General features: G+C 38.8%; 1 protein-coding gene across 1 annotated transcript; it reads right to left on the reverse strand.

Annotated features, from left to right (window-relative positions):
- Window positions 1-1,368: 1,368 nt before the first annotated feature.
- On the reverse strand, window positions 1,369-2,563 carry LOC149109574 (octopamine receptor beta-2R-like). Its single transcript, XM_089294375.1, has one exon. It carries the CDS (start codon window positions 2,546-2,548, stop codon window positions 1,640-1,642), a length of 909 nt encoding a protein of 302 aa, XP_089150501.1. The 5' UTR covers window positions 2,549-2,563; the 3' UTR covers window positions 1,369-1,639.
- Between the last annotated feature and the right edge of the window lie 10,087 nt (window positions 2,564-12,650).

The raw sequence follows: 12,650 nt of genomic DNA on the forward strand, positions 1-12,650 counted from the left end.
ACACTGGATACGGGAGAGAGAGGAGCGAGAAAAGGCTAAATCTTGGGTAATTACGATGACCAGCTGCCAATATTTTTGGCATTTGTTCCGATTTGTATGATTTATGGGCCCTTTTTAATTTACTTATTTATTTTTTTAAACAGGTTAAATGTTCGATACTCTATAATTGAAGCAAAGTGTCCTACGACAACAGAGATTTGTTTTAAATAGGAATAACTGTATACTGCAGTGCTAGGACTGGCCCTTACTGATTAAAGAACAAATCTTAGTTTCAGCCAGCATTAACATTAGCATTAACAGTCTCACTGCAACAAAAAGCAGTGATACAGTTTACAAATGTTTACGAGTATCTTTCAAAGTCAGGCTCAATTCCTTTCGAGGTTCCACTTACGAGAATGTCCGCTTACGGGAAGTAATAAATACACCCATGGGTGGGGGGGAACTGCCATATAAAAAAGACAGGGTGCTCGTTGTACCTTTCAGGGGTTAAAAAAGTAGTTTTGACACCTCTTAGGGTGTTCAGCCTGAAAAGGTCCACAACTTTAGCAGTAGCTATTGGGGTATTGAGGCGAAAAAATATCACAGAAGATAATGTGTTGTTTTAGAATTGGTACCTGTTAGGGGACCAAAAAAAAAAGATTACGAATACTGGTTAGTAATTTACGTTCTTACGGGTCACGCAAAACCTTGAGATCACGAACAATAATTCTTAATTTCAAGTTTTACGAAAAATGAAATCAGCTAAACACGCATCACGAGAATAACCCTGTACGACTCTCACTTACTGTAAATGGGATAAAATGGTTATAAAATGTTTATGTCGTGGAGTACTTTGAATATTCCACTCTGCGCTTGATTTTTCTTTAATAAACAATGCTCTAATGGATCATGTATCCACTGATAAATCGCTTCGCTCGTGAGATATTCCATGGTCATCTAACTCGAAATCAATGCGTAACTATTATGCACTGTATGAGCTTAAAGACCTTGAATAAATCGGTTGAGCCTAATCTCTATTTATGGCTTATGAAATCCTTACATTTACTGACTCCTTGTAATGCACGCAACCTAACAAGAAATAATATTTATTATTTATGTTCCTGAAAAGTCCAATAAGGGAGATCCAATAAAGCATGTAAATGTAAACATATAACAAAATAAAGCACTAGTTGGAGTTTCTATACACAGTCCAGCCCCCTATGGTGTTTAATAATTTAAAAAAAGAAATGACTCGGTAAGCAATTGCTTCAATTGTAACCCGATTAAAGTCATTGTACTCAAACAGTCTTTGCGAAGCAGATTTTTCCCGCTTCATAGAAAAAATCATAGAAAGGGGTTATAGATTTCTTCAATATCAAGAATCTTAAATCCACAGAGAGCAGGATGTACCAATTTATTAAACGAATATAAGATGCATATGATTTAAAACATTTTTACCTGATTACACTGTACATATTTCGTAGCTGTATAAACATCAAAACATCAAGTTTCCTTACTGTTTGCCATATACGTACTTTTAATTTAGCTGTGAAAAAATGACCGTTTTGTGTGAAAACAAATTTGTCGATATTTTCACTACCAAACAATATGTGCATCATCATCTTGTAACAATTCAGAGTTAAAGCCGTTTACCTAAAGACTAGTCTAGATTAACAGATTGAACCTCAGGCTCTGTGTTTGGTTGCGTGCTCAGTTCCAAGTTCCGTTTTCTACAGAACACGTTCATTTTTCTTTTTACTTCCTCTTTGATGTCTCTTTTAAAGTAGGCGTATGCAAAGGGATTTACGGCGGAGTTAGCAATCAGGAAGAGTCGACGAATCATCTGGAACACTTCCGTGTCTTCGCATAATTTCAAAACATTTTTACACATTGAATAATAAACTTCCAGTGAATAACAGACAATAAAGATGAAGGCGACGAAAAGTATCATTTTTAAAGCTGTGGAACCGCGCTTATTTTTAACCTCTGTTTTAGATTTTTCTTTCGATTTCTCCCTGTGCTGTAATTTTTGTCTTCTGGCAATGATGCTTACGCGAACAGCAGCAACAAAAATAAGTAGACAGGGAAGTACTTCAAAGATGACCAACAGTATGGGCAGTACAAACTCTAATGTTTTTCGTTTATGAGCGTAGTAGAGAGGAATGAAAACAACACCACGCAAAACAACCACAACAAGCCAAGAGAGTGTTATCCATACCACCACAACCCTCTCAGACACCTTGGTTCTGTGGTAAATGGGCGACGTAATTGCGAGATAACGGTCGACTGTCATGGCACACAGATTACAAACTGATGAGTAGATGAAGATCCAACGAAATGATTTCATGAGGCTGGTGTGACAGGAAAACCAACGCCCACAGAAAAACAGATGCGGATACAAACTTAACCCCACAAGGAAATCAGCGACAGCAAGAGAAATGATGAACCAGTTGAGCTTGCTTGAGCGCAGACGTTTTCTTGAGACGATGATGATTATTATGAAGCAGTTGCCAAACAACGTTGTTATTGTCAAAATCCAAGCAAAGATCGTGAACAAGGTGGGAGACATCTTTTTTGTGTATCACGTAGGTTGTTTGTAGCGAAAGCTATAGCTAGAGATCTTCCCGGATATCGAACAAATATGCAAATTAGGAACAGCTGAAGCTTAATCAAGCAGTTTCACATTCGTGGTTTCGAAACCTTCTTTTACGGCAGTGTCACAGATAATTTATGGCCACATTTGGATTAGCAGAGCAATAAATTTGAATCTATTTAAATAACAATATCAAGTTACATTTATTACATTCACAACAACGATTTATGCTAACTCCCACCAGCAACATTGATGATACAGCGTTTGACTCATGTAACCAAATATGGATTTATTTGTTCGCCATCTGGTCCCTTCCTTAATCTTAGTTCTAACAAGGAGCTATTTTCAAAAGAAATTTGTTTCGTTACGGATATTGTTAGTTTGTTTGGAATTCTGGGGAGACCTGGCTTTAGAATAAGCTGCACGAGAAGCTGATGGGCGTCATTTCTCATTATTACATTAATGAATAACTCTTTGTCTCAGGGTTGTTTTGCAATGTAATAACTTTATTAATTCTATGCCTGGGATAATGCATAGAGGAATCGCTCAAAGCGATCCTTGGTGACGTCATTGTTTACAGTTTTCCAAATTAACATAAGACTTTGCGCAGAGAAGGCATCATGCTGAATATGAATTGACTCCAACTGTTAGGAGGCTGTCTCTGTAAAAACCGACCACTGATTTTACTTCGAAAATTCGATTTTTCTCAGAAGCTGGGATTTCGAAGCCCTTATCTAGTCAATCACTAAATTGAATTTTATTTGATTAAAAATTCTAATTGACTTTCTCTATGAGTGGTTGAAGTTCGGTTGGCTCGACACAAGTTTCGTGCATGCCGAAACAGGAAAAATAGCACATATTGTCGGCGCTCTAAAAAAAAATTAATATTCGCTCAAAAGACCCAATTCTTTTTTTGGGGTTTGTTTCTTTTTTTTTAACGATAGATATATCATAGCAGTTTGTTTAGCCATGTTGCATGTAATTCAATGTTGTCCCTTCAACGGTTAAAAAGAGGATTTTCTACCCGCTCAATCGAGTTTTGAACCAAACACGAAAATAGCTCTACTTTGAAGGCACGTTTTCCAAATGTGGCACCTTTTTGAAACTGCTGAACTACATGAATAGAAAGTATAAATGACCCTTAATCTAAAACAATAACAAAATTCGTCTACTCGTTAGGTTTTCAAAACTAACGACCGCTTAAAGTTCAGATAATTTTGAAAATATTCCAGTGAGTAACTAAAATACTCGCCCTCGTAAATACTCCAGTAAATTCACGTAAATCTCTTACCTGGCTTCAAGATTAAAGTTTTGGTCCTTTGTAGCAATCATTGAAACCTAGGTAGCATTAAAACTACCAGATTTTCCTTCCAGCTGTAGGTTTGCATACAAGGTACATTTATACGTTCCTCATCTGTGTCGAGCGTGACGGTCACATACTTTGATGTTCTTTGTATTACTGACCATTGTTGTCCTCGAAGCTGGTTTAATCATGTAGCGTCCTCTTGAAAGGTTTGTAGAAGCAATCTTTAGGCCAACTCACGCCACACATACATGTATGAACAATAAACGGTGATCCGGGGATCCGAGGAAGGATTGATAAATGCCACGGCCATTTTGTGTCTTAGTTCCCAATCTGCCCGCGAGTATCACATCATTGATGTAATCGACAAGTTTGCAACGGATGCGAAATGCTCTTTCTCGGTGTTGCAAAAATCTAGTTGTGGTGATTCCGTGGTTCGCCATTCGCCGTGAGAAGATTACTGGAATGCAAAGATGACATTACAGGTCACTTACAAAGTTGCCATCTTTCCAAGCTCGTCGGAAATGTCGAAGAACTCGATCTATTACTTATTATTATCGTGTAATCGCCCGGTGACTTCAGTTGGATAAAAGATCAAATAGCGTTTACTGCTACCTGTGATTTTACACACAACTGCGCTAAATTTTTTGTAGATCAAAACTAAAGGAGCCAACATATCTTACATCCCTAGTTCTTGCCACGCACAAGACTAGCCCTTCTAGAAGAGGGGCTCTTATTAGGACGGATGCTCTTTTTCCTTTTGAGCATATATATCTGAATGTGGTACAATAGTTTAATGAAAAATAACAGATGCTGTAACTCAAGAACTGTAACATGATAGCAGATCTGATAGTCATAACGTTCAATATTACTTTAAAAGCTCCATGACATACGCAGCTAATCTAGCCTGCTTTGCAGGAGTAAACAGGGGAGGAATAGGGAGCAAGAAAACGCAAAGAAGAAGGAACGCCTGCAATAAGAACAAGGTTTTTTCTCATTACGCCCCGCCGACTTCGATGTAATCCGATTTAATCAACTGTCGATTACTGTCAACAGGTTTACCAGTCGGAAACTAGCGCTTACCGTCTCAGCTTAACTGTCTTCCTGCGGAAATTTAGTGAACTGAAATTATTTCCCGATAGGAAAATTTTAACATAACAACCGTGACGTTATTTTAGCGTGCAAATATCCTCCCTCTACTCTCACGAAGAGTTAGAAAATAGGGAGAAAAAAGAATGAATACGGTAGCAACAATTTCTGCAGGTTCTGTGGTATCAGGCCTGGTGCAAAAGTAGAGATGGTCTTTTGAAATTTTACTTAGGAACTCCAGAAATTGTTTTGCTTTAACCTCAAGCAATGCCATAACTGCTTCGGCTACGAACTGTGGGGCGGTGGAAGATAGCCAGTATTTTAAACTGACGTATAACACCGGAAAATTGGAGCAATCGGGAGAACGATACCCAGTGATTCCATCTCCTAGACATTCAAAGATACTTCTCATAGGCGAAATAACGAGAATCAACGCACTTCCGTTAACTTCATAGTTCTTGGCACGAGCAAAGATTTGATAAATGGCTATAGATCAGACTTTCCCGTATCTTAGAGGCAAAACCACCAGCTCTCCCAGGTAAAAGTGCTGTCTCGGTCGATTTTTTCTTGGGTTTCAACGTAAATTTACTCGCGCTAGCTAGCGAGATTTTAATATCTCAAAGCCCTAGCCGATACAACTTCATCCGCGACTTTGGTTGGTTGTTGTTGCTGTTGTTGTTGTTGTTTTTATTAGAATGTGCTACCAAAAATTAATCAGTTACTCATTATTAGCCAATGGGAATTTTGCGTTCGCCAAGGAACGCAGAAATGAGCAAAGTGGAGTTGCTCCTTTCTCCCAGTCCCCTCCTTCCATTCGCGCTTTGCCCACCCCACTCCCGTTTAACGCCAGCTACGCAGGTTACATCTAATCAGTCCGTTCTATGTCTATGTCTTGGATGCTACTTTAACTTCAGAGGCGCTTATTGAAATAGGGGTGCTTTGCACCACAAGGAGCCGGCGCTTTTAGGAAGGAGGGCACTAAACCAAATCATCTCGGGAATTCGAAACGTAGTGATAGTTAAATCCACCCTAGTCTATTTCCTTAGCAGCACGGTCAAATTGTTTTCATTTGCACTTCAAGTGAGTCCTCGTTTGCGCATATCCTAAACCCAGTTGCACCTTAGTACCCTGGTCCCAGAGGGAGAGAGAAGAGAGGCTTTTCTTTTCTCTTGATTTTTCTCTGCATGAGAGAGCTGCGAGAGAGCCGCGAAGCGGTGAAAACACGAGTCGCGAAGCGGCGAGAACGAAAAACCTCTGGTTACCTTGAATCTCACTTTCATGCAGACGCCAAGGTCAGAATCTGACCCTTGGCCTCGGATTGGTTGATATTTTTACAAACACGCAGATCAATATGATTGGTTCGTTTGATTGGTAATGCCGAGAGGACGGTGGGGATATCTGTCACTGTACTTCTTGAGGTAAATTTTGCCTATCTCTACCAGGGAAGAAATTTGTTTGCAAAATACTTCAGTTCTCAGTTTATACACGTTCAAGATTCCCCTGTGTTCGACATGGGTTATGTTTCTGACAGTTTCTTCGAAGAAATTTTTACCTCGGTACTCGAGGAGCGTTTTCCAGAGATTGAAAGTGTCACCGAACATCAAAAGAAAACCTTTCTCGCAGTCATAAGCTTAAATCGCAACGATATGTTCGCCATACTGCCAACCGGACATGGAAAGTCAATTATATTTCAGTTGCTCCCTGATGTCTGCAAATACCTGTACCTGTCAAGCCAGGCGGTGTTGGACACGACTCGCAAAGTATGCCAGGAGAAATTTTCCCTGGAGCTCATTTTCATCTGATCGCTGAACGGCAAACATCTCCACGCGCTTATGGAGATGTGAAAATAAGACTTATAGGAGGTTCGCTCGCATTCGATGCTGAAAGAAATCTCGAATGACCTCCATATGAAATGTTCCGCAGGCCAAGTAATAGCTGTAGATGACTTCTGCTCGATTCACAAAGCCACCATTTTCAGTGCTAAACAGATGATTTTAGGAATCGAAGCTTCGCGGCTCGTCGAATCTCTACGGTTGAAAGATAAATTATTTCCGTTTCTGACTTCTTCGAATTCGATATTAACTTGCCGGAATTGAACTAACCTTCCGCACCATCCTTCTTAGATATCAGTGTATCGCTGGCCAACTACATGGTTGTTGACAGATATTATGGTTTCGTTCGACGATAAGAGAGCTGAGATTAGTAAAACCTACAAAGAAAAGGGTCAATAATTCGAAATTAAAGCAATGTTTTGTCCTTGAAAACTTGTGTAAAGCTTGATTCATCGAGTTTCGCCCGCTGCATTTCCTTATTAACCAAAAGGAATCATAAACAGCTTACTAATGAGCTATGGCTCTTTCAAAATAACAAAAGTAATTGGCAATAAATGGAATTAAGAAACTAGAAGCTTAATGGGAGAAGTAGGGTATGTTTTGCTTCAATGTAAGTGGTAAAAAATAATTGTATTCGTCCCTCTACCAGGACACACTTCCAGCAAATTATTATTATTATTTTTATTATACTCTTGTTCAACTTACAAATCCAAGATTAAATATGTACTTTGTGGATCTATTTTGTAGCCAATGGGATAACACGATTTTGGTCTGCTCAACTTCCTTGAATGTGCTTAAAGTAAAAGGCAAATTACTTTGCCTCAGACATTGCCACTGGCAATATCAATGTTCAAACTGATGAGAGTTTGAGATTTCTCTCCACCTAGTGCTTAGGTGTTGGATGTAACTTGTATCTGCTCTAAGTGTCCCATCCCTGGGTACTCAGTACATGTGACTGGCCATGTAAAAGGGAAAATCAGGCTCAATGGACACAAGGCTTGGTCGAGTTACATGAAATGAATGTTTTGGACAAATAATATACCTCATGCTATTTAAAGTGGTTGTAACTAAAATTGCAGATGGAGATGTAAAAACAACTGACTTACATTTACTTGGAAATAATAATTCAATTCCAAAGTATGCCTTTTAAACTGAATATTTGCAAAGTACTGACAAGCACAACAAAAAACCAGCAAAATAGCACAAGGACCATATTCCGGAAACAGCGGCCAACATTAAGTTCACTTATGAATTAGTAAACTGAAAGATTTTGAATGATAGACAGGGTCAATTGGCAATGAATGAATAGCTCATGGTCCTGACCTGCCTTCAATGCATGTCCTCATATCACACCTCTGCTGAAGCTTCAGGTTCAAAGTAAGCTGTGTAAACTAAAGGAAGCTCTTTACCCAGAACAGTGCTATGCAGGTCATTTGAAATATCTGTCAGTTTAAAATTTATTATTTACTGCAAGTCCTGTGGTGAACAACACAGTGGTCATGTACTGATATTAACATTTTCTACATTGGCTGTTAAATAACTGTCAAAAGCAGTCTCCACAGCACTTCCTCTTGTCGACTCCTAATGACTGTGACCAACTGAATTCAGAATAATCTAGCATCTAGTTGTATCCTAGATCATCTATAATGAGATGTTTTGACTGCGATAGCTTAATTGTAACAACATTTTAAAATACAAGCATATGCACCATATTGAACACGTGCAGTAGCTCTTAAAATTTGGGATTGCCAAGCAGCTTTCTAAGTAGTCACTTGCATTATGTCATTATGTATTCTGTTTTGGTCTATTCCATTCTAAATTTGATATCCTAAACAGCACCATGCTGTAACTTTCCTTGTTTGATCACTACAGTGTAAGTGGATAAATTTAGTTCTTGGGAAATATAGCAAAGTTAATTCTAAGCCCATAGTCTTTTAAAATACCACCTGGTAATTCAGCATTTGCCTCAAACACATTGGCTGGTTCTGGGTTGACAATTATGCGTAACTATACACATGAAACGTTTATTATTTATTGATGTATAGTCTCCCACTACTACCAACATTCAAAGGAAAACAAGCATAAAGAAGTGGAAGATCAAAAATAATCAGCCATAGATGACTGAAAAATAACATCCGATCCAAGAGTAGTAAACTTCTGTTAGAGATACAATTCAAGACAGGCAGTGATCATGATAGTGAGAATCCACTATAAATTAAATGATATTTTTCATGGACTAGCATTCAAAACAGGATCCAAAAATCTTGAACATCGGCCAAACAAACGGATGACATACGCACTACAAAAAACATAACAAGAAAACATTAAGATGTAAAAGGAACAAGCCGAGCCACAAAATTATACTCTTAAAACAAGGGTAGAAATCACACAATCACTCCCGCGAAATACCGAGAACATCTGACAAATCAAGGAAAATGCTCCAACTTCAAGTCCTATTTTGACCCTTAAAACGGCGGCGCCCGCCTGGGCCCGCCGGACTCTTCTTAAAGTTCAACTCTCGAACTAAAGTTTCACGCAGAAAATATTGGGCAATACTGATCCCTGTTACCCCGCAAACGACCAAAAAAAATACCCATGTCAAGAGCGTGTGATAAACAAACGTTTTCAACATAGCATGATTTCTATTGATTAGTTCTCGTGCAAAAATTGCTTACCTGCACTTGAGGCTTGGCAAATAACTGGTCTAGATATTACACTAGCAACTCCTAGAAAAGGTTCGTTTGATTCTCATGATGACTGCAGAAATCGGTCGAGAAAAGACAACCTACTCTCCGTTCGTGACGAAAAATGTGTCCGCCATTGCTCCGGCTGAGACGACATATGATTGGTAGAATACTGTCAGTGAACCGTGTCCAACACCGCCTGCTGTCAAGCTATCCATACCCTCATCGTGCCACAATTTTGGTTGTGTATCCTCTGAAGTCTCTGGTCAACTCTCATATCCGCGCACTGCGAAACCGAGGCATTTTTGCGGCCAGTTTGAGCAGTGAAGACGTCGACGAGAGGAATCCGCTCAAAGAAGTTTATGCCTTTGTATTAGAAAATCCCGCGCCCTTCTTACAAAACGAAAAGTGGAGAAACATGCTCCGTAGTAATGTTTAGCAAGACAGAACCTTAACAATCGTTGCGGATGAAAACATTCTTGCAAACACGCGCGTTGACCCCGGGCAAGTAGGTCAAGTGATACCACTCTTCACCACTTGAGTGTAAACATTAGCGGCGGATAAGTACACTGCTACATGTACTGCTGTTTAACTGGAAATCAATTTAAGTGAAACTGTTGAAACAGCTCTGTCAAAATTGTTTCTAGCAGTTAAGGCAGGATAACGGAATATGCAATCATGTAGTACAAAGTAAAGGCCAGAGATACACCCATGTTAGTTATTTGTTAGGATTTGGTGAGCTTCTGTGTCAGGTATGGTGGAAAATAAGGGACTCTAGGTTGCAAAACAAAAGCAGGAGAAGTTCTTGCCCTGTCCAGTTCTCTGTCATAAAAACATCTTTAACATACATTTGTTACATATGGCTTGTGTTTTAAGCCGATATAACGCACGCTCTGATTTTCTAGTGCATTATTTCCATTTACATGGTATATGTCGATAAAATCGCAAAACATCCCGTGTGACAAAAAAAAAAAAAAAAAAAAAAAAAAAAAGGAAATGCCAAATTTAAAATAATTTAAAAATACTTAACACTAAAACGAATCTAATTCTTTACTTGAAAATTATTTTCCCGTAATGCTCACGGGCCAATTACGGGCCTGCTAAAAGGTCCTAAAACAAAGCAAAAGAAAATTAAGAAAACCACAACTTTTTTCCTGAAAATTGTAGCGACTGAAAACGATGATTGAACACTCTGCGAGTGCATTCTATTACCCCGACGAGATAAAATTTTATGAGAATAGAGAATTGGCAAAGTTATATCACAAACGAATTGGTACCGGACAGGACAAAGGAAACAGCCAGGAAGAAACTGAAACTTTCTTCGACGAGCAAAAAAGTAAAGCACAACAAAGAAAACAGTCAGTGAAATTCGGTTAATAAGTTAGTCAATAACAAAATTAGTGTGAAGAAGAGAGCAGAGAGAGCTTGAGAGAGTGGAGAGAGGAATGCACTCTCACCAACTAAATTCCGAATGTATATAAGTAAAAGTTATTTTTATTACCGAGAAATGGTCGGGGCGACGACTTCTATGCCCTAAATTTTTTCTAAGCATTTCGTTTTAATTAGTACTATCTCACTTTTATGGAACATTTCCATAAGTGTAAATACCACACTCGGGAATAACATCTCATTAGGAAAATAGGGGCCATGTACCCCCAACCAAAAGCAGTGGCACTAATAAAATGAAATAGCAAATCAAAATCGAAGTAGAGCTTTATTCGCCGACAGGGTTTACATGCGTAATCGCCTGCTCGACATTTCGACTACAAGCATTTCACCAAACCGAACTAACTGGACAACAACAAAATAAAACGGGGAAATCTACATTATAAACACAATATGCAGATCATTGCATCTGAGTATCAAACAGGAAATCCCTTCTCAATGAAGGATGACCGAATGAAAGAAAGGATAAAGAAAATTCGTTTAAGCTTGCAGTGTTAAAGTTTAACAATTATTCACGCTTAAGCATAGATTTGTATTTTTGCCGACGGCTTAATTTAGCTTTGTGGTCATTTCAGTTATCGGCGGTAGCTTTACCAGTCTTCAACCAAATTAACCTGGAAATTCCCCCAGCATTTCGCCAAACCGAATAAATTGAACTAACAAAACGAGGAAATACTTTGTAATCACAAGATGTAAATATTCACATAGGAACGTCAAAAGTAAATTTAGCAAATCCTGTTCGCTTCGGCTTAAAATGGTTTGTTGACCTATCTTGGTTCAAGAAATTTTTGCAGTCTAGGAAGCGGCTGTGCCAACTAACACAAGGAAAACTTGCCCGGCGGTGTTTACAAATACAGTTTTTTGTTTTTTCAAACGTGAGGGTATAAGTTGACGACGAAAACCGAGAGAAAACTTGATTTGTTTACAATATGCAACTTACCGCAACAACCTCCACAAAGCCACTCACGTGTTATTGTTATGAGCGAAATTAAAACGATGTAATTTGTAAAGTGCCTCACAGCATGGCTTCAAATAAGGAAGACTTTAAAAAGGATTCCTATTGAAAAAAAGCTTATCTCGCCGAGGCAACTTCATAATTTCCATAGCAAACCGGCAGGTATATTTTGCAGGGCGCAGGTTGCAGGTTGCAGGTTGAAATTTAATTATAACTGGAAAACCGCTGGCACTAAAAATAATGTATAACCTATATACTCGCCAGGGGTTCTTGCATAAAATAGTTCGCCTCTTTCACATAGTGAAAACACGATGGATCCGCTATAAGTACTTATCGATCGACGCGCTGAGACCGGTGAAATCCCTTCAAAGCCATCTGGATGGCCGCTCCACAGATGTTTCCATCGATTCCAGATTTGGCTCGGGTCTTTCCTCGACAACAGAAGATTGCATCACAAATGAAGCAAATAAATAGAGAAGTGAAATAATATAAGATTTTAACCGACGGAATATACTAGCACAAGCTCAGTGCGCTTTCAGTTTGGTACTCACAGGAAAGAAACCAAATTCAGCAGATATTTCAGATGATATTTCAGATGTTTCTTCAAAAACAATAATTCATTGCAGGCTTAAAATCATAGGAATATACTCTCCTCCCATCGCTTCGGCCGGTTTGGCACTTAGGTGGAAGCCACCTCTCTGAGCGATTGTAAACAGTGTCATGTAACAGTCACGGTAAATCTACCACCTGTACGTTTCTTTTAAGTGCC

Source organism: Orbicella faveolata, unplaced genomic scaffold, assembly GCF_042242905.1.
Source record: "Orbicella faveolata isolate gen_17 unplaced genomic scaffold, um_ofav_v1 contig_25, whole genome shotgun sequence".
Classification (NCBI taxonomy): domain Eukaryota; kingdom Metazoa; phylum Cnidaria; class Anthozoa; order Scleractinia; family Merulinidae; genus Orbicella; species Orbicella faveolata.